Here is a 20633-nt window from a genome sequence, read left to right on the forward strand (position 1 = left end):
CCCACATGGCGTTTTCACTCAGGGGAGAGAAAAAAAAAGAAGAAGCTGGGTGTGATTTATTTGGCCCCGCCTACGTTAAACATCCACAGCTTTAAAACTTCAAGGATCTGATTTGGGCATATCTCACCACAGATTGTGTGCGCAACACCAACAGTCTCCAACAACATGCAGGATAAAACACACAACTTCCTGCTACTACTACTACTATTATTATTATTATTATTATTATTGATACATTTATTTTGTGGAAACAGACAATCCAGAAAACAATAGAACAAACAAACAAACATTTGTCACACAGTCAAAGAGTGCAGTTTTATTGCTTTATCCGTATCCGTGTCAGTGCGCAGGGGATTTAAACAGCTGGACCAAATTCAGAAGGTCCTGCTCCTGCAGACCCAGCTCCACCATCAGCGTGTTCAAATACTCCACAGATGCCGAAGTCTTCAGGGCTTCTCGCACCAACGGAGACACCTCTGACAACCTGAAATGTGAAAAACCAACAAATTCAAACCAACTCAACACTAAATGGGCGACTTATCTTCCAACACAAAGGCAACCCAGTTCCTCGAAATTACAAAAGGGATCTGTAAGCATTATAATGACTACCCTAAAAGTAAAAGACGACATGTTCAGCCTTCAATAGCGTGATGTGTAAAGTTAGCAGTCAGTTCTTATTTAAGCCATGTTCTCACACAGGCCTCTCTTCGCCAAGGTGCCGGTGCTATGAGAAAGCAGCGGTTGCTGACTCATACAGATAAAATTTGTTGAATAAAACGAACTCGAAAATTTTATTTATAGAGTTTTTCCTCAGCAAAGTGATCGGGTCAAATAGAATTATTGCAGACCTGAGGCAGAAAAATATCCTGCTTTTTTTATTCATGAAAGTGTTCACACACACACACACACACACACACACACACACACACACACACACACACACACACACACACACACACACACACACACACACACACACACACACACACACACTTTAAAATCTGGCCATCGACTACATTTTTAGAGCTGTAAAGATGAGCTCTGAATGTCAAGCAGAAAGAGACCGACATGAGAGAATAGATTTTAAACACTTCACAGCGTATGTCTACAAAAAGAAAAAAGAAAATCACACAGCGCCTTGGGCCAACACTGTCGTGTATATTCATATGACACAAGCTGATACTGCCGTGTGGTCAATCCTACTTTCGTGAACATAATAATGCTCAGTCTCTGCTGAGTCACTGTAAAAGGAGTGTATGTTCAGCTTTGCTGTACTGTGGGGGTTGCTGAGAGGCATACTGATAAGTGGCGTCTGTGCATATTATTATTAATCACACAGAAAACAAAATACAGCAAAAAACAAAACTAGACGTCGGCTAAAGAGAAGTGGAAGCTTCCAGGCTGCTCAAAAGGACGCACATGCAGGGGGAACGTGTGCATGTCTGAAGGCCCATTAATGCTGAGAGACATAAACAGGTATGCTGCCATCAAGGTGCTGTTTTTCCCAGCAAGGCCTCGCTTGTGTCAGCAAAGCCACATATGCATGCACTATAACAGCATCGCTAACAAAAGAGCCTAAACTGGCTCATTTGGCCCATTATGAAACCAAATAAGGACAAAAGAGGCTCTGAATTGTTGAGTAGCTGAACGCCTAACAAATTTGACTTTCAGTGTTGCGTCATCAAAATGAGCATACAGTGGGGCAAAAAAGTATTTAGTCAGCCACCGATTGTGCAAGTTCCCCCACTTAAAATGATGACAGAGGTCAGTAATTTGCACCAGAGGTACACTTCAACTGTGAGAGACAGAATGTGAAAAAAAAAAATCCATGAATCCACATGGTAGGATTTGTAAAGAATTTATTCATAAATCAGGGTGGAAAATAAGTATTTGGTCAATAACAAAAATACAACTCAATACTTTGTAACATAACCTTTGTTGGCAATAACAGAGGTCAAACGTTTACTATAGGTCTTTACCAGGTTTGCACACACAGTAGCTGGTATTTTGGCCCATTCCTCCATGCAGATCTTCTCGAGAGCAGTGATGTTTTGGGGCTGTCGCCGAGCAACACGGACTTTCAACTCCCGCCACAGATTTTCTATGGGGTTGAGGTCTGGAGACTGGCTAGGCCACTCCAGGACTTTCAAATGCTTCTTACGGAGCCACTCCTTTGTTGCCCGGGCGGTGTGTTTTGGATCATTGTCATGTTGGAAGACCCAGCCTCGTTTCATCTTCAAAGTTCTCACTGATGGAAGGAGGTTTTGGCTCAAAATCTCACGATACATGGCCCCATTCATTCTGTCCTTAACACAGATCAGTCGTCCTGTCCCCTTGGCAGAAAAACAGCCCCATAGCATGATGTTTCCACCCCCATGCTTCACAGTAGGTATGGTGTTCTTGGGATGCAACTCAGTATTCTTCTTCCTCCAAACACGACGAGTTGAGTTTATACCAAAAAGTTCTACTTTGGTTTCATCTGACCACATGACATTCTCCCAATCCTCTGCTGTATCATCCATGTGCTCTCTGGCAAACTTCAGACGGGCCTGGACATGCACTGGCTTCAGCAGCGGAACACGTCTGGCACTGCGGGATTTGATTCCCTGCCGTTGTAGTGTGTTACTGATGGTGACCTTTGTTACTTTGGTCCCAGCTATCTGCAGGTCATTCACCAGGTCCCCCCGTGTGGTTCTGGGATCTTTGCTCACCGTTCTCATGATCATTTTGACCCCACGGGATGAGATCTTGCGTGGAGCCCCAGATCGAGGGAGATTATCAGTGGTCTTGTATGTCTTCCATTTTCTGATGATTGCTCCCACAGTTGATTTTTTCACACCAAGCTGCTTGCCTATTGTAGATTCACTCTTCCCAGTCTGGTGCAGGTCTACAATACTTTTCCTGGTGTCCTTCGAAAGCTCTTTGGTCTTGGCCATGGCAGAGTTTGGAGTCTGACTGTTTGAGGCTGTGGACAGGTGTCTTTTATACAGATGATGAGTTCAAACAGGTGCCATTCATACAGGTAACGAGTGGGGAACAGAAAAGCTTCTTACAGAAGACGTTACAGGTCTGTGAGAGCCAGAGATTTTCCATGTTTGAGGTGACCAAATACTTATTTTCCACCCTAATTTATGAATAAATTCTTTACAAATCCTACCATGTGAATTCATGGATTTCTTTTTCACATTCTGTCTCTCACAGTTGAAGTGTACCTCTGGTGCAAATTACTGACCTCTGTCATCATTTTAAGTGGGGGAACTTGCGCAATCGGTGGCTGACTAAATACTTTTTTGCCCCACTGTATATTTGTTTAAAAACAAACAAAAAACAACCGCTGTGCCTCACAGCAAGAAAGTCCTGGGTTCAAATCCGCCGATCACGTGGGTGCTCCCTGTGCTCGTGTGGGTTGTTTCCACGAGCGCTCCGGGTTTCCTCCCACAATCCAACAAAATTCATGATCGGCTAAGTGGTGACTCAACATTTTACTGCAGGTGTTAATGTGAGCGCGGATGCTTGTTGCCTCTGTGATGGACCGGCAACCGGCCCATCGTGGGTCTCTCACCCTACGACAGCTGGAGAGGCTCCAGTGTTTTACTGTCCACTGTTTTTGAAATAAATCAAAAGTAAATAATTATTGAATTAAAAAAAAAAAAAAAAAAAAGGTAAATAAATGTGTTTCTATTTGGGAAATGCCTTCAGTAACATGGAAAATTACACAGTGAGATTCATCTTTTATCAGGTTAGACGGTCAAAGTTTCCACCAATTTAAACGAGATGGACTTTATCTGTTCAACCACTTGCTCAATCTTAAGACCGCAGCTCAGACAAGTCATGAGTGACATGAAGCCAGATTCACAGTATCAGTACAAAAAACAGAGTATTTGTCAAGTTAGTGCAAGAATATTTCCCTCCAACACTAAACTCACTGTCTGTAGCCCTCTGTCATCTGTCTCCAACCTCCATCATCCTCCCCCACCCACGCCTCTCTACCTGCCCTTACCAGAAAGGAGGTACACTCCTGGTCAATCTCCGGTTCAGCCCAGGGTCTAGTGTTGCAGGGGGGGCATCCATTATTCAGCTGGGCTGAACAATAGCAGCCAGACTAGCTCCACAGCTGCCGTGCAGCAGACAGATAAGACAGCGCACCAAATTATTCATGATGGAGGAATGGAAGGATGGAAACCGATGAAATCATAGAGCACCAGTGTCACATCTGACCAATGAAAGGGTAATATTTACAAATGAATTTTGACTGTTCAGAAGTGGAGTCAGTACGTTCTTAAAATCAAATCTGGAAATGTATTACAACAACTGTCAGAATTAGAGATGGACACCGTTCCCAAAACCCCTCTGTGAACCCTTTGGAATTACCAGGATTTCTGCAGTGATTACTCATAAAAGGCGGCCTGAGCTTCATATAATTCACAATGTGACAAACACACTTTGTGAGTAATCAGTGCTGAAATCCTGGTAATTCCAAAGCATTCACTAACCTTTTTACCCTTTTATCTTTCTTTTTTAGCAACAGTAAAATCACTTCAGACCCCAGATGAGAAATCTTGGTTCTGTTTTACAAGTTGAATTTCATTCCCTTTATTTCCCTGAAAATTACACAACAGTTTCTGTCGGGCAGGTTTCAGAGGCCTCTTGGTGGCAGATCCCCTACAGTACCTAAAGCTGTGCAACACTTCTTTTAAAGTTCAAGACGACACACAGTGTGCCGTGATATTAAAGCAAACTGACAGGAACCATTGAGGGAGTAATAAATCAGAATCAGCCGTCAGCGTCAGGTGAAAGGTTTCCCAGCCCGGGGCAATATAAAGGATACACAGGAACTGTGTGCCTTCTGTCCTCCATCACGGATCTGGACAGAGGTAATCAGGTGCAGATAAGGCCATGAGGCGTCTCTGTGTACTTAGACGGGAGCAGCACGGAACTGTCCGTGAACTGCCAGCAACACAGACACACATACACACGAACACACACAGACCATATGGTAGGTGCCAAACTATGCCAAAGCACACAGCAGTCTATCAAATGCACCATGATGACTTCTTATTCTTTTCTTTCAATTTCAAACAGTGTTAAAAATGCAGATTGCTGTTGCATCTCTGATTTAAGCACCTCTTCATGCACCAGACTGGAAATAACATAATGTTAAATCCAGTATGTGTCTATATGGGTCATCTTCACCCAGTCATACGTTATAATGCTCATTTATTGCTTAGAAATCTGGTTCTTGCTTGTTTTACAAAAAAATAAAAAAATAAAAGAATAAATCTTATCATACACCAGCACAGTAAACTTTAAATACACACTTTTCTCATTGTCAAGGCACGCAAACATTTGCACACACGGGTAAAGACGGCCGACGTGGTCTATTTCCCGAGAAACTATGGTTCTTCATTTCCTTGCAATGTTTTTTTCTCTCCAATGTTCAACCGGGCTTGCTGAGGAGCAGCTCGACAGCTGACATTAAACTTAAACACGTGTGTGTACACACACACACACACACACACACACACACACACACACACACACACACACAGAAAACTTACAGATGCAGAAGCACCACAGCTATGAGGGTCCACTCTGGAGTTTTATGGATGATGTTTTTGTTGGTGAACCTGTGAACATAAAGCACCACTGTTAAGTACAGTGTGTGTGTGTGTGTGTGTGCGCGCGCGTGCGTGCACATTTTATGGAGGATGCACAGCAGTTCCAGTATCTCGCCCATCGACATTTCAGAATTCCGACTGGAGCAGCTGGACATCAAATCATAACCCGCTATATGTTCTGGGCCACAGTCACCATACATCTGTGTCCCTCTGCAGATAGTCTGCAGAAATGCTTCATTCTAGATATAAATAATAGAAATATAAATTGTGCACAGACCAAGAGCAACAACCAAAAACACTGCATGCAGCAATGATTTATGTCTTTCTGCCAGCGCTGTGTATTTTCTTTGGTTTGAGCCTCTTGTTATTGGGGCCTCTTGACAGCACAAAGACAATTCCCGGAAGCAGGGCCGTGGCGGTGTTGCTCCATAGCCTGATGTGCGTTTAAATCACAGACACAGTGATTTAACAGCAGGGCTGTTGAAAACATCCTAAGCAGCCAATGGCAATCCAGGGTGTGTCTAAGGCAGGAAATGCTCAATTCTGGCACAAGTTTAAACCCCCCCCCCCCCCCCCTCCACCTATTTTTTTTCTTAAAACAGAGCTCTGTCATTCTTATAGAGAAACAGAAGCCATACTGCTATGCTGACTGAGTAAAAACAGCAAGCGTATATAATAATTCATTCTACCCAGTCCTGGTGTCATGCATGCTGGCATGTGTGGCACACTGTGAGATATATGACATTTCGTAATACTTATTTTGATGTGCAGGAGATTAAAACACTTTCTCAGAAAATAGACATAATTCTCTTTGAAGCAGACATTTAGCCCCATCACATGAAAAAAGTACAAGTTTTAAAGAGTCAATAAAACTACTGTTCGTCATACTTCATGTGTGCCTGTAGGGGGAAGCAGAGCTAAACAACTGTGTGTTGTGGAATTTAGATGAAATCAACTCATTAAATACACGTTAGACTCATTTCTTTGAGTTCTTCTGAAGAATAAGAGCGATTCCAAGAACATTCATGGCATGTTTTGCTCATGCAAGGAGATAAAAGAGGAGATCGAAATCACAACAGATAACTAATCAGTTAGTTTCCTGTTCTATGTAGCTTGATTTTCAGTGTTTCTCAGTAGATACAATGTGGTGTGATAACAGTTAATTATGAATAGAGTCCAAATACAGAGTCGTTTTTACTGCTGTGTAGCATCTTTTTGGAAGAGGCATGTGTCTCATTCTTGTCTGACATGATACCCTAGCTGCTCAGTCTTGATCCTAATATTTTTCACATAATCGTGAAATGTCTCAGTTTAGACATCTGATATGTTTTCTATTCTTTGTATAATCAGTGTTTGTGAGATTTGGAAATGGTTGCATTCTGTTTTTATTTACATTTTACGCAGCATCCCAACATTTTTTGCAGCTGGGGTTGTATGGCATGGCTATAATAAATGCTCATAGTTGTGCAAAAGCTCACCAATTTGCAAAAGTGAAAGATTTAGGTTTATGACAAAGAGGGTAACGGGACACGTCTATATCCTGCAGCTGTTCAAAAGTAAACTGCCATTCAGTTACATACAAACAATCAAGTTTCACTATTATGTTTCTGAGCTTAATATGAACCCACAGAACAAGGCACAGTTTCAATGCTAGGTTTCCTTTCCTTAACATGAATTAAATTTAACAGCAATTTTTGACACATTTCTAGAGCTCATCCACTATAAACTCACACCTGCCTCGCCTCCCCTCTCCTGTGTGTGTGTGTGTGTGTGTGTGTGTGTGTGTGTGTGTGTGTGTGTGTGTCCCCTTTCTGGTGGCAGACTAGCAGACAGCACATATCAGACTGAGTGTGTAGTGTACTGACCTGAACGTCCGCACCAGGTTGTTCAGGTCGGTAGTGATGTCAATCATGGTGAGATGCAGTGGACCTACAATGTTTCTGAGGCTGCACAGCACAACCACAAGACAAGAGAGCAAAGAATTAAGATGAACTGATCATGAAAATCATGATTATGTGCAGCCATGTCAAACTGTGCAGCAGTGAGGTTCACGGGACCTTCACAGCTGTTGAAGAAAAACCAGGAAAAGAAATTAATAAAGCTCCGTGTGCCACATCCAAGAAATAAAGGACAAACACGCACCAGCTGGAGAGTTTCTCCACTGTGATTCGTTTCTGGATGAGGTTCTGAGCATGAGAGTCAACGAGCGGCAGGACCGGATCCTTGATGCTTTCCTGGACTGTCACCTGGTGTGGGGACGGTTTAAGAACAAAACTCACTCTGTGAGCTCACCTAATTTAAACTCAAACTCTTAAAGCAAGTCTTTTAATATGCACTTACCTGCTTTCTATTGGGCTCCTCTTTCTCGTCAGGCAGAATCCACGTGCCCTTATAAAATTCCCTGACCCGGAGCTCTAGATCCTGGGTCTCCCTCCGCAGCGTGTCATAGTTTGGAGCTGCAGCTGACGGCCTCTTCTTGTCCTCGCTGTTGTCGGCTGTCACCTCATCCTCAAGGTCATCTTCATCCAACTCCTCTTTGCCTTCTTCTTCTCTTACCTCGGCATAGGGAGAACCAAGGGAGTGATCGGAGCCGTACAGGAACGTTAACGTCTCATCGGTACACCACTCCTTCAATGTGTTTTTTAGGCAATCGAGCAGATTCATCCGTACAGAGTCAGGTTTGACTTCGGCGTGGTTCTTCAGTAGACCTCGCAGCCCAGCTGCCCCCCTCTTGCTCATACCCACCTGCGTGATGTTGAGCTCTTGCTGGCCGTGGCTGTTCTGATTAGTGGCAGGAATTTGTTTACTTTCTGTTGGAGGGTTTGAGCGAGGAACGCTGTGAGTTACCGTCTCCGATAAACTGCACACGCTCATCTCAGCTGTAGTCTCTTCCACACCAGAAAGCTCAGACAACTCTCTCTCTTGTGATGCCGCCTGGTCCGTATGTGTCACCTGCCGCTCTTTGGGTTTTTCAGCATCGGTAACTTCAGTTTTACGCACGTCTGCCTCTTTTCTTTCCTCATCTTCTATCATACTTCTCTGTTCCTCTGTATTCTGACTCTGAGGAGGTTCGATCTTTTCTTCATTCCCCTCTTTGGTGTTTATCTTTCTTGTTTCAGAATTCCTTTGTTGTCCTTTCTCATTCTCATCTGAGCATTTAGGCAGGTCACCCCAGTGGACCCGGGGTCTCTGCTGCTGAGAGACCACGCTGGAGACAAAGTCCTGCTCATGTTCGTCGTCACTGACATCACTGTGGCTGCCTCCAGCAGGATGATCCCGAGAGCCGTGAAGCTCCTTGTGCTGAGCAGCCACAGGGTTCTCGACGTCCTCCTCTTTTAGACACCTCTCAGACAGCATCACCTCCTCACCAGAGCTCCCACTGAATGCACACATGTAACCCTGGATCAGTCTTTCTATTTATAAGGCTAAATATGGAAAACTAAACACGAAACTTATTACGTACCGTTCTCCTTGCTTCAACAACTTAATTTCAGGAGGACTGAGAGAGAGAAAGGGAGCAAAGACATTATACAGAACATCACTGCATTCAACGATTAGATCAATCAGGTGATTTAGGACAGAGATGAGAAGCAGCACACACACACCTCTCATGTTGCCCAACCCAAAGAGGCGTCTTTGGTATTTGTAGCTCAAACGCTTTGGAGGCTTTGTAGCAGAAATTACTGCAAAAACACTAAAGACAAAAGAAGCAAAGACCAAAATGTGTCTTTAAGCGCATTCTGGCAAGTGTAAGAAACAAACAAAAAAAACCTATTTCATGTAGAAACACTCACCTTGCGCTCTGTGATGTCATACACTTTATTGGTCTTAGTAGAAATTTTGTATTGTTGAGATGGGATCTAGAAAGTGAACAGCACCACAGACTCAGTCATCACATATGAGACATGGAGATGTTTATTATTTGCAAACAAAATGCAATATCAGTGGCCTTACCTTGCCCAGTTTATTAGGACAGATGGGATAACCGCACAGCTTAGCAATAGACCTCTCCTCTACAGTATCTCTGTAATTAGCTGGGGTGATCATTTTGGCCTGTGAAGTAAAGAGAACTCGGTTACTTTGCAGCTTTTCTCTGGTTTAAATTTGTGTAAAATTAATATTGCTTGACATTTTAAATTATCTGAATATTGACAGAAAACCTGCATGTAATCTAAAGTCTGTCATCAGAAATGGAAAAAAAAAGTGTGTGTTTACACAGCGTATCTCAGCTGCCATAGGGTGAGAGGCAGAGTCCACCCTAGACTGGTTGCCAGTCCATCACAAAGCTAACACACAGATACAGGCAACCATTCACAGCTCCGACCAGCTAACCAATTATGGATGCATTTGGTCTGTGACAGGAAGCCTGAGTATCTGGACGGAATCCACACAGACACAGGGGGAACAAACTCCACACAGAAAGGCACTACAGAATGAGATTATGGGTTAGCGAGTTATGTCGAACTTGAAGTCAGAATTTTCTGTGCCACAAATGTGTCTCTCTTTTCACCTGGCTACATCACCATGGTAACTAATGCCGGATACATTACGTTGTTTATTTTATCCTTCTAAGCACTAGATGCCATGATTGACATTTTTCCACAGCATTAATATCTTGCGTTGTCTGTAACAGTTTTGCATTTTATTGTAATATTTTTGCTGTTCGTTAGAGACTTTTGACAGCATTTTATCCTTATAACCTTATAGAGTCTGATTAGACAGCATTCACAGGGATCATTCTGTGTGGAAGAAGAGTAGAATATGACATCCCGTAACAACAAGCCTAGTTAAAGAAAGGTGATAACCATCATAATGATGTCCATTATCTCCGACTGGGGTTTTAAGCTTTGTCAACAGCTAACGCAAACAAAGCCTGGCTGTAGTGAACTTAGCATACTCCTCAGGTCCTTGTTGCTGTGAGGCAATGGCACTGCTACCAGTGAGGCGGTGTATTCAAATTCCTAACAAGTCTAAATAGCATGCTAGAGCCAGGCTGCGTTATACTGGGCCAATAGCAAAACCTCAATCATAGGGATGTCATGGCAATTATAAACCCTGGAAACTGCAGATTGGGCCATGTTCTGAGACTGTGAGATTCTAATTAATCGTGGCAGACATGGTGTGTGAATAAAAGAGACGGGTTTAGTATGACAGAGGCTTGGCAGTGATGTAAGGGTAACAGGACCTGTGCGTGAGAGCAGTGAGGAAAGACTTCGTCTCCTGGTTTGCCTAAAGCTTGTGCCCTGTCTAAAGTCACCGGTGACACATACACAGTCCACTAGGAAGTCCTCAGCCACACTGTCGTCCAGGAGCCGCTCCACCACCTTCAAAGCTCTCTTCTCCAGCTCCAACTTCTCCCTCAGCTTCTCCTTCAGCTCCTCTCTCCTGACACAAAGCACACACGTGAAGAAGTGTCTGTGTTTACTCCACAACCAACAAATGTTTGGTAATGATTACTGGTGCAGCTGAAGCGTCCAGTAGAGATGTCCTGGTGGAGTAGGGGTTTCTCACCTTCTCGCTTCTTCCTCCGCGGCGAGTGCTTTGACACGTTTCCCACCTGCCTCACAAACAACAAAAAAAATTGAATATACGAGTTAAACGAATCTCTGAAGGAAGAGATGTCGTTACTCTACCAACCAACCAACGGCTACACAAGCCAGCTGTGAGCGCTCTGAGATCCGTGTAACCCTCCACAACGCTGTAAACACCTCTCTAAAACCCGAGAAACAAAAAACAGGCTTTTAACGAACCCTTTTTGGAGCTCCCGCTCCTTCTTCTCTCATCCATCTCCATGCTGTTTCTGTTTTCTACACTTTCAACTTTGACCTGTGACGTATCTCCATGTACGGCAAGCCAGGGGGACAACTTCACGTTCGCGCGGTGCGTCCGTAGCGTGTAGTGTGTGTGCTTTTTTTTTTCTTCACCGGGCTGTTTGTGGAAGTTGAGCTGAGGTACGTGTCCCCTTCACCTCGGTCCCGTTTGCGTCCACACCAACGGCTCTTTTCGTGGCGGTGAATTTGTTTGGCTAGCCACTGTTCGGCTAATTCGGAGCGGGGTTAGCATCCCTGCTGCTCTGCTGTGTTTACAGTCACACAGGCACAGAACTTAACCTCTGACACCTTTGGACCTGTTTTTTTTATATACTTGAAGTTTCCCCTGTTTTTGAGGACTTCTGCATGAGGACAACACCCGTATGAAGACAGCAGGGATGGCTCTGGAGCAGCTCAGTGAGGTGGTCCAAAGATGTGTAAGTATTCAGTGGTACTTGTAACCCACATCCACTCCTTCATTCTGATATCAATTCCCTAAACAGCATGTCGGCACAGCCACTGGCACCAACCTGGATGCTGGTACCCACAGACAGTGTTGCCAACTCCTCAGTAAGGAAAATCGCTATTGGCTGTCCTAAAAGTCGCTAGAAGTCGCTAAATGACGTCATCGCCTAATTTGCATAATTGGTCATGCTAATCTAATTGTAACCTATGTTGTTGGAGAGAGAAATAACATCGTGGAAGAGACATAAAGTGAGGAAAAAACGTCCTAAATGCATTTAGAGTTTATTTAGAACTACAAATTAGATTTCTTTTAGCAATTATTGTTTTTTTTAATGTCACAATTCCAACCCTGCTTCTTTACCCGGGCTTGGACCGGCAAGTGACCCGAAATAGGCACTCTGGCGGAGTTACTTTGTGTGTGTGTGTTTATAAGTAGTTTTAAACCTTGTGATCCACAAAACGGCATAAGAGTAAAAGAAGAACTGACTGCGTTACAGCACCCGCTGCTTGTTGAGAGTAAAAGAGATACGCGCTTTCACGTCTTTTTTTAGCGACTTTTTTTTTTTTTTAGAAAAAAAGTCGCTAAGGGGTCTGAAAACTCGCTAAATATAGCGACAAAGTCGCTAAGTTGGCAACACTGCCCACAAACTGAGCTGACCTGGGTTTTGAGTCTCTCACTAGAGCATATTCTAGATCAGAGGTATTTAATTAAAATATAAGGAGGTCCAATTTGAGAACATTTCCAAGTCCAAAATATAATCAAGTTCCACATGATTATAAGTGCAGTCTATTTTAAAGTAGCCTAACAGTTATACAGTGTCAGTATATGGGCAATAACTGATTGTAATGTAAAGCAAAGAAAGTGTAATTCGGTATTTCAACAATATTTATTATTCATTACTCTAATGAAAAGAAAATGTTCTTTTTTAGTTTCAAGTAAAATTATAGCTTTTGAAAAAGTTGTCTTCAAATAAAGTGCTTAATTTAAAATAATGAAAAGTTGTATTTTGAATTTCCCCTCTTTGTCTTTTTTCTAAATTACATTTCACATGTAAACCATCTCACTTTAAACCCTCCTTTTCTCCCTGACTTAATTCCTTTGGCTTCTGCCTCTCGTCTCTTCTCCGAGTTGTCTACTTTTACACGTGCTCTGAGTAAAGGATTTGATTGCCTGAGTAGAGTTACGTTGAGTGAGTTAAGCACGCCATTGGTCTATGTACTTCCATTCAATGGCTTTGCTGTCTATGTACACTGCTGCCATACAGCAGCAGTGTATAAATGCTCAGTTAGTGAAGACGGGAATAGAGGAGAAATCTTCAGTGGATCATGGGAAGTCCCTCAGCAGCCTGAGGTAGCAGCAAAACTAAGGGATGGTTCAGGGTCACCTGATCTAACTGTAAACTTGATCAAAAAGCCTAATCTTAAAAGCAGAGGGGGCGACTGTGTTCTGAACCCAAACCAGAGTGTAATATGCCAGGATTGTGTCTTTGAGATATTTGATAGAATATAATATTTAATAAGTAACTGTTTAAAATGTCTGTTTTCTCTATTTTTACCCACTTGTTTGTCTCTTTTTCATGCAGCAGGCTCTTCCAGACGACAGCTACACCACCGAGGATCACAACATCTTCACGGTTGCTGGGCAGACTTGTATCGAGGAGGGAAACAGCGCGCAGGTCCTCAGTATTGTGCTGGATGAAAAGAATCAGGTAACGTTTCTCAAAGTTGACACCAATCGCTGCTTCTCAGGTTTGTCACACACTCATCTGTGTAACTGTCTTCATCTGTGCAGGAGATTGTGAGATGCATGGGTTGGAACCTGCTGCCTCCGCTGATCCAGGTCCTGCTGAAGAAAGAAGACAAGAATCTTCCTCAGTGTCTGGCCATTTTTAACCACCTGCTGGAGGTCAGTGGTCAGGAGTGGACTTAAGATAAAACATCACTGATGAAAACTGGATGAATGTGGCATTGTAAGGGTGATCTTTGTGGTTGTTTTTGCAGACGTGCAGACCGAAAGAGCTGCTGATCGGCCTGTTGGAGCAGCTGGAGCAGGATGATCCTGATACAATAGCAGAGAGCCTCCATCTGCTCTTGAAGCCTTTACAGAAAGGTAAAGAATCTTTTTAGTCATCATGCTACTCTTCTTACTGGTTTTCTTCTTGTCTTACATACAGTCAGCTCCATAAATATTGGGACATCGACACAATTCTAACATTTTTGGCTCTATACACCACCACTATGGATTCCAAATGAAACGAATAAGATGTGCTTTAACTGCAGACTGTCAGCTCTCATTTGAGGGTATTTACATCCAAATCAGGTGAACAGTGTAGGAATTACGACAGTTTGCATAAGTGCCTCCCACTTGTTAAGGGACCAAAAGTAATGGGACAATTGGCTTCTCAGCTGTTCCATGGCCAGGTGTGTGTTATTCCCTCATTATCCCAATTACAATGAGCAGATAAAAGCTCCAGAGTTCATTTCAAATGTGCTATTTGCCTTTGCAACCTGTTGCTGTCAACTGCCAAGAAGAGATCCAAAGAGCTGTCGCTATCAGTGAAGCAAGCCATCATTAGGCTGGAAAAAACAAAACAAACCCATCGGAGAGATAGCAAAAACATTAGGCGTGGCCAAAACAACTGTTTGGAACATTCTCAAAAAGAAGGAATGCACCGGTGAGCTCAGCAACACCAAAAGACCCGGTGTTCTGGGAATCCATCCTACCTACAAACCATCCTACCCGTTGTTTTTGCGCATGCGCACAACACGAAATGAAGTGCCAAACCATCCTACCTTTTTGAATGTGACCTACAAGCATACTTTAACAGCTAAAATTTAGTGGCAAATTGTCCTACCTTTGTTAATCTGAGCTAGAAGCATACTTTAACAGCTAAAATGAAGTGGCAAATCATTTTTCCTTTGTTAATAAGAGCTAGAGGCATACTCTGACAGGTAAAATGAAGTGGCAAGCCGTCCTGGCTTTATAATTATGAGCTAGAAACATACTCTGATGGGCAAAGGTAAGTGGCAAACCGTCATACCCACTTAAATTTGTGCTGGAATTACTCTGTGACAGCAGAAATGTGGATAAACTACTTACGGTAGGACGTTTTGCCAAAGTAGGATGCTTTGTCAGAACACCGGAAGACGGAAAACAACTATAGTGGATGACCGAAGGATCCTTTCCCTGGTGAAGAAAACACCCTTCACAACAGTTGGCCAGATCAAGAACACTCTCAAAGTCAAAAATCAATAGAAGACTCCACCAGTGTGAATACAGAGGGTTCACCGCAAGATGTAAACCATTGGTGAGCCCCAAAAACGGGAAGGCCAGATTAGAGTTTGCCAAACGACATCTAAAAAAAAGCCTTCACACTTCTGGAACAACATCCTATGGATAGATGAGACCGAGATCAATTTGTACCAGAGTTATGGGAAGAGAGGAGTATGGAGAAGGAAAGGAAGTGCTCATGATCCTAAGCATACCACCTCATCTGTGAAGCATGGTGCTGCAAGTGTCATGGCATGGGCATGTATGGCTGCCAGTGGAGCTGGTTCTCTTGTATTTATTGATGATGTGACTGCTGACAAAAGCAGTACAATGAATTCTGAAGTGTTTCGGGCAGTATTATCTGCTCATATATTCACCCAAGTGATTCAGAACTCATTAGACGGCGCTTCACAGTGCAGATGGACAATGACCCAAAGCATACTGCAAAAGCAGAGTTTTTTGAAGGGAAAGAAGTGGACTGTTTTGCAATGGCCAAGTCAATCACCTGACCTGAATCCGACTGAGCATGCATTTCACTTGCCGAAGACAAAACTGAAGGGAAAATGCCCCAAGAACAAGCAGGAACTGAAGACTGTTGCATTAGAGGCCTGGCAGAGCATCACCAGGGATGAAACCCAGCGTCTGGTGATGTCTATGTGTTCCAGACTTCAGGCTGTGATTGACTGCAAAGGATTTGCAACCAAGTATTAAAAAGTGAAAGTTTGATTTATGGTTCTTATCCTGTCCCCTTACTTTTAGTCCGTTAACAAGTGGGAGGCACTTATGCAAACTGTTGTAATTTCTACACCGTTCACCTGATTTGGATGTAAATACCTTCAAATAAAAGCTGACAGTCTGCAGTTAAAGCACATCTTGTTTGTTTCATTTGGAATCCATTATGGTGGTGTATAGAGCCAAAAATGTTAGAATTGTGTCGATGTCCCAATATTTATGGAGCTGACTGTATATGTTGCATATTGCTGTTTGGGTGCTTTTTCTTGCTATTATTATTGTGATGTATTCTCTTTTTCTCGCTTCGAACAGTGCTCGTGCGCCTGGGCGGCCGTAAGGCGTCATCCTTGGGCATGGCGCTGTCGTCCGTGCTGGACCAGGTGGCCAAACTGCCTCTCCCTCACACCAAGGAGCAAGAGGAGGATGACGTCTTTTCGTTTTGCCGGTGCTGCACTGACATGATAGATTTCGTCAGACCTTTTGTTCAAGAAGTCAGGCATAACCTGCTGAATAATGTGATGCAGAGCGAGACTGCAAACAGGACTGTGGGCAGACAGGGGAAGGATAAAGAGGATGAGCTGCGGACAGAACTTCTGAAGTTGTGAGTGAAAAAAAATGCGTTTTCCAGCTCAGACTCACATTTGATAGTCCGACATAATGTCATAGAAAAGCGCTGCAGGGCTCTTGAAAACTGATGATGCTGAGGCTTCCTTTTTGTTTGTCTCCTCTTGAGCTGTATGAAGAGTCTGAGTCATCCTCTGTTGGAAGTACACCTCAAGGATCCTGACACGCTGGCTCTGTCCCCCCTCAGGACTTTTGCCACCGAGATTTTGGTAAACCCATTTTTCAAACGTGTAAATGGTGTCATTGCTGGTTTCTAATATGTCATCGGTTCGTCACGTACTTGCATATCGTGGTAATCGTGGTTTTCTGTGTCCTGCAGAACATCCTCGGTTCTATCGGGGAGTCCCTCAGCAGTCTCGTGCACCAGCCTCTTTTGAAGAGAAAGCAGGTTCCCGGCTTTCTCGAGGAGGTGGTGCGTTATCCTAAAGAGTCTTTGGCCAGCTTGGCTCATCTGGTGTTTGTCCATCACCTGGCTGCAGACACCTTCCCCACTGTTTTCAGGTATTTTGAAAACATATTTTTCTCCTGGGATGCACAATGTGGGATTATTCACACTTGGCTTGAAATGAATCTGTACTTGGGTGTTTCAGTAGTTCTACATTAACAAATACTGAAACATTTAAATAATGTTAATGCTCCCAACACTCCGTATTCTCTCTGCAGTCCCGTGTTCAGTCTTCGATGTAACATCGAGCACGTCTCTGTCCTCCTGTCCAGGTAACATGACATAATAATGTGTCGTGTTATAATCTTTGTTAGCGTTTTACAAAAGCTGTAAAATATGAATATGCACATTATACACACATATATAACACACACATATACCATAAGTGTCCACTTTAATGATCAACCTGTAATCAGTGATATCTATCTTTTATAGAACTGAGGAGTCCAAGCTTCAGAAAGGACTGGTAGGTGACATTTTTACTTATTTATTAGTTATTTATTACATAAATTATAATGACCTTAATCATCCAGGAGTCAATACGTGACTCCTGGATTTAATCCTATATATTTCCATGGTGCTATTTTAATTAAACACAACATGTTTAAAAGCTTATGAAAAGTTTTTCTTATGGTTTGATATGTACGGTCATCATCTTGGATGCTCATATTCAACATGGCCAAGTTTTCAAATAATGAGGTTAGCATTTGGAGAGGCTTTAGACTCTAAAACTTGAGGTTCCCCACATTTTTTCTTATAATAGCCAATCAGAAGAAGCCAAAGAAGAAAAAGAATGAGGCTGTAAGGGTCGTTACCTGCCAGTGTAAATGGTCACTGTGTTACTTAAATCTTCTTCTGCACATTAAAAGCAGTCATCAGTGTATGATGGATGTGCATCACACAGGAGCTGTATGAGAAAAGTCTGGTGCGAGTCGAGGACGGCAGTCTGCGTGCCGACCTGCTGGAGATTAAAACCTTCCTCACAGTCCCTCAGGTGAATGCAGTCGCTTCATTATAGACCTGTTGGGTCTACTGTTGTGTTTTGTGTGCGTCATATAATGTTATTAATGTCAGTGTTTAATTTCAGAACTTAATAAAGGTCATGACGATATGTCCAAAGCATGAACTGGTAAGTTTTTAATCAATTTTGATGTGTTTAAAATCTAATGTCAGATCATTTGGTTTGAAATCGGCTTTCATTTGTGTCACCTTCATCTCGTTTTTGGTACCTAGAATGAAACTTATCTTGGGACTCAATTTTGACGATACTTCTTTTTGTCTTCAGAGAACTAAAGGACTGAAGGTTTTCCAGCTGAGCATTGATAAGTTCAACACTGAAGCCAAGTACAGATTCTTCCAGTGAGCTCCACCTTTCTTCCCTGAAAATTAATCAGAAATGTGTCTTTTCCACTTCCCACTGCAAGCGACCTGTGTCCTTGTTTCAGGTACATGTTGAAGACGAGTAACCACTCAGGAGTTGAAGGCTACATCATTAAAAATATCAAGAATCAGATAGACATTGCCCTGCAGGTGAAGATGTACATTAAAGGAAAAAATGGCAGTGTGGGCCATGTTTAAAATTTCTTGGGGGACCTAAAAGAATCTTTATCGCTCTGTCTCCAGCCAGGTAACAGTAACGTCTGGTTTGAAGGCATTCAGCTCATGCCTCTGCTGCGTAAGGTTCTTATTCTTCCAGATGGCCCAGAGACTGACCTCCTGCAGTACCTGGACAGGTCTGTGCACACACACTAATGCGGGTCACAGGAGTGTGACAGCCAGCCCCAACACGCACTGTTAAAAAGGATCATACACAGTTTAAAAGAAAGTATTACATTGTTTAATTTTGTTTCTTCCTGAGAAAATATGAGATGTTTAAATTTAATTGGACACTTCTGTGTAATCAAGAGGAATTTTATAAGTCTTTTTCTCGATAAGATTTTAAAAAACAAACATCCTTTGGTGCTTTTTATATTAAATTGTGCAATAAGTATAAACAAAGTAGTATTGCTGTTGATTTTATAGTTTTTAAAAAAGGCCAGTAAAATATACTCACTGGTCACTTATTAAATGCACTTAAGTTGCTGCCATGTGATTGACTGATTAGATATTTGAATTAATGAGCAGTTGAATCGGTGTGGCTGGTTGAGTGTACGTGTCGCCCTGATCAGAAGTCATTATTTAACAACAAAATCTCGGACTTTATGGACGAGAGTAGTTGAAAGTTTTGGAAATGTCTGGAAGGTAGATTAAGAAATAGCGCATGTGTGTGTTGATCTCTACAGAGTCATGGAGTCTCTAAATCTGCTGCGTTACCTGGTCATCAGAGACAAAGTGACAGAGAACCAGGTGAGTGCACTGTTGAGCTGAAAACACCAAAAATTACATTTTAAAACAAGCTGTTCACCTTCATGATGGCCTATAAGGGTATATAAGCTTTCTCTATCTGTGCTTTCTGATGCTGCTGAAGACCGGCATCTGGACAGAACTGTATAAAGTAGAAGATATGTTCATGAAGCCTCTTCGTGTTGGTGTGAACATGTCCAGGGCCCACTATGAAAGAGAGCTGCAGAACACAATGGAGGCCAAGAAGAGCAAGGCTAAAGGTCAGATCAGCAACACTTACTTTAATTTCCAGTTTTTTAGTACAACATAGAGACTCTATGCATGCACAGGAGGGGTTCTATTTTGTAGGTAGCTTGGCTTCATTTTTCTCAGGCTTCTTTTGTACTCGTCCCAACTCAAACGACTTCTTAATGGCACTTTTCAACATGTAGCATCATCAAAAGTGTTCAGAGGAGGCTTTCTGACAGCATTTGTTTCTTCACAGAAGAGTCTGTACTTTCTGTGTCTGTTGGTGGTGAGGAGCTGCCCAGCATGACACCAGAGTCACAGATTCAGGTGAGTAACACAGTCAGATATCATACTACGTATTTATGCGTGTGGGGATTAAGAAAGCACTGTGATGTTCCTGACTGCATTTTCATTGGTCCTGCCAGGCTCTGCACTCTGCCCTGCACACGTTTGACATGATTGAGAGCGTGTTGGCACGGATAGAGGAACTCATCGAGGTGAAGGACAACCTGTAACCACACAAGCTCATCTCAAACAGAAAACTGTTACTTGTTTCAAAACAAAGTGCTAGTGCACTGCTGGTCTTTGTTTTACAGTGTAATTATAAAATGTTGCATACATTGTCAATTAGAAGTTTAAAAAAAAAAAAAAAAAAGGCAAGTTTGTATCAGCTCTGTAATAAACTTTCAAACTTTTGTACTTGCAGGTTAAATCAAGTGTTTTCATTTTTGGTGAAAGTGTAAAAAAGTTGTGGTTTGGTAAAAATAATTTGTAACCTTTGGAAACTTCAGTTTCTCCTGCCGTCACAAAAATATCTCAAGTTCATGCAGCCTGTGTTGCCCAGAACACTCTAGCACAAAGAGATGCTATAGGTTATAAAGGTAAAAACAAAAAAAGACTCAGAAAAGTAGCTCACAAAACGATACATAAGTTTACAAAGTGCAAAAGGGTAAACACACTTAAAGTAATAAAATGTATCCCATGTAACAGAATTGTTTAAAATTAAGTCTATAGAATTTAGATTTAAGCAGTGATTCAAAGTCTGGCTCTGTGTGCTCGATCTTCTCAGGTAGGTCATTCCAGATGTGAGGGGGCCT

At 42.5% G+C, this 20633-nt stretch overlaps 2 protein-coding genes across 3 annotated transcripts; one reads left to right on the forward strand and one right to left on the reverse strand.

Moving 5' to 3' along the window:
* Window positions 1-285: 285 nt before the first annotated feature.
* On the reverse strand, window positions 286-11465 carry rpap2 (RNA polymerase II associated protein 2). The gene is made up of 12 exons (XM_004570548.6): window positions 11369-11465; window positions 11130-11175; window positions 10889-11003; window positions 9573-9671; window positions 9413-9478; window positions 9224-9312; window positions 9082-9117; window positions 7959-8997; window positions 7761-7864; window positions 7484-7564; window positions 5559-5627; window positions 286-484 (listed from the first exon to the last, which is right to left on the reverse strand). Exons 1-12 carry the CDS (start codon window positions 11409-11411, stop codon window positions 340-342), a joined length of 1932 nt encoding a protein of 643 aa, XP_004570605.1. The 5' UTR covers window positions 11412-11465; the 3' UTR covers window positions 286-339.
* Window positions 11466-11769: 304 nt separating this feature from the next.
* glmna (glomulin, FKBP associated protein a) lies at window positions 11770-20248 on the forward strand. 2 transcript variants are annotated; one of them, XM_012924469.5, is made up of 18 exons: window positions 11770-11865; window positions 13477-13602; window positions 13686-13799; window positions 13895-14003; window positions 16209-16497; window positions 16630-16729; window positions 16840-17021; window positions 17184-17237; window positions 17401-17431; window positions 17870-17959; window positions 18053-18094; window positions 18251-18324; window positions 18411-18495; window positions 18589-18698; window positions 19248-19311; window positions 19433-19568; window positions 19793-19863; window positions 19962-20248. In XM_012924469.5, exons 1-18 carry the CDS (start codon window positions 11812-11814, stop codon window positions 20049-20051), a joined length of 1821 nt encoding a protein of 606 aa, XP_012779923.1. In that variant the 5' UTR covers window positions 11770-11811; the 3' UTR covers window positions 20052-20248. The 2 variants fall into 2 exon arrangements, with proteins under 2 accessions (XP_012779923.1, XP_012779924.1); XM_012924470.5 differs by having other exon boundaries at window positions 11771-11865; window positions 13480-13602.
* The last annotated feature ends 385 nt before the right edge of the window (window positions 20249-20633 follow it).

This window comes from Maylandia zebra, linkage group LG18 (genome assembly GCF_041146795.1).
Source record: "Maylandia zebra isolate NMK-2024a linkage group LG18, Mzebra_GT3a, whole genome shotgun sequence".
NCBI lineage: Eukaryota > Metazoa > Chordata > Actinopteri > Cichliformes > Cichlidae > Maylandia > Maylandia zebra.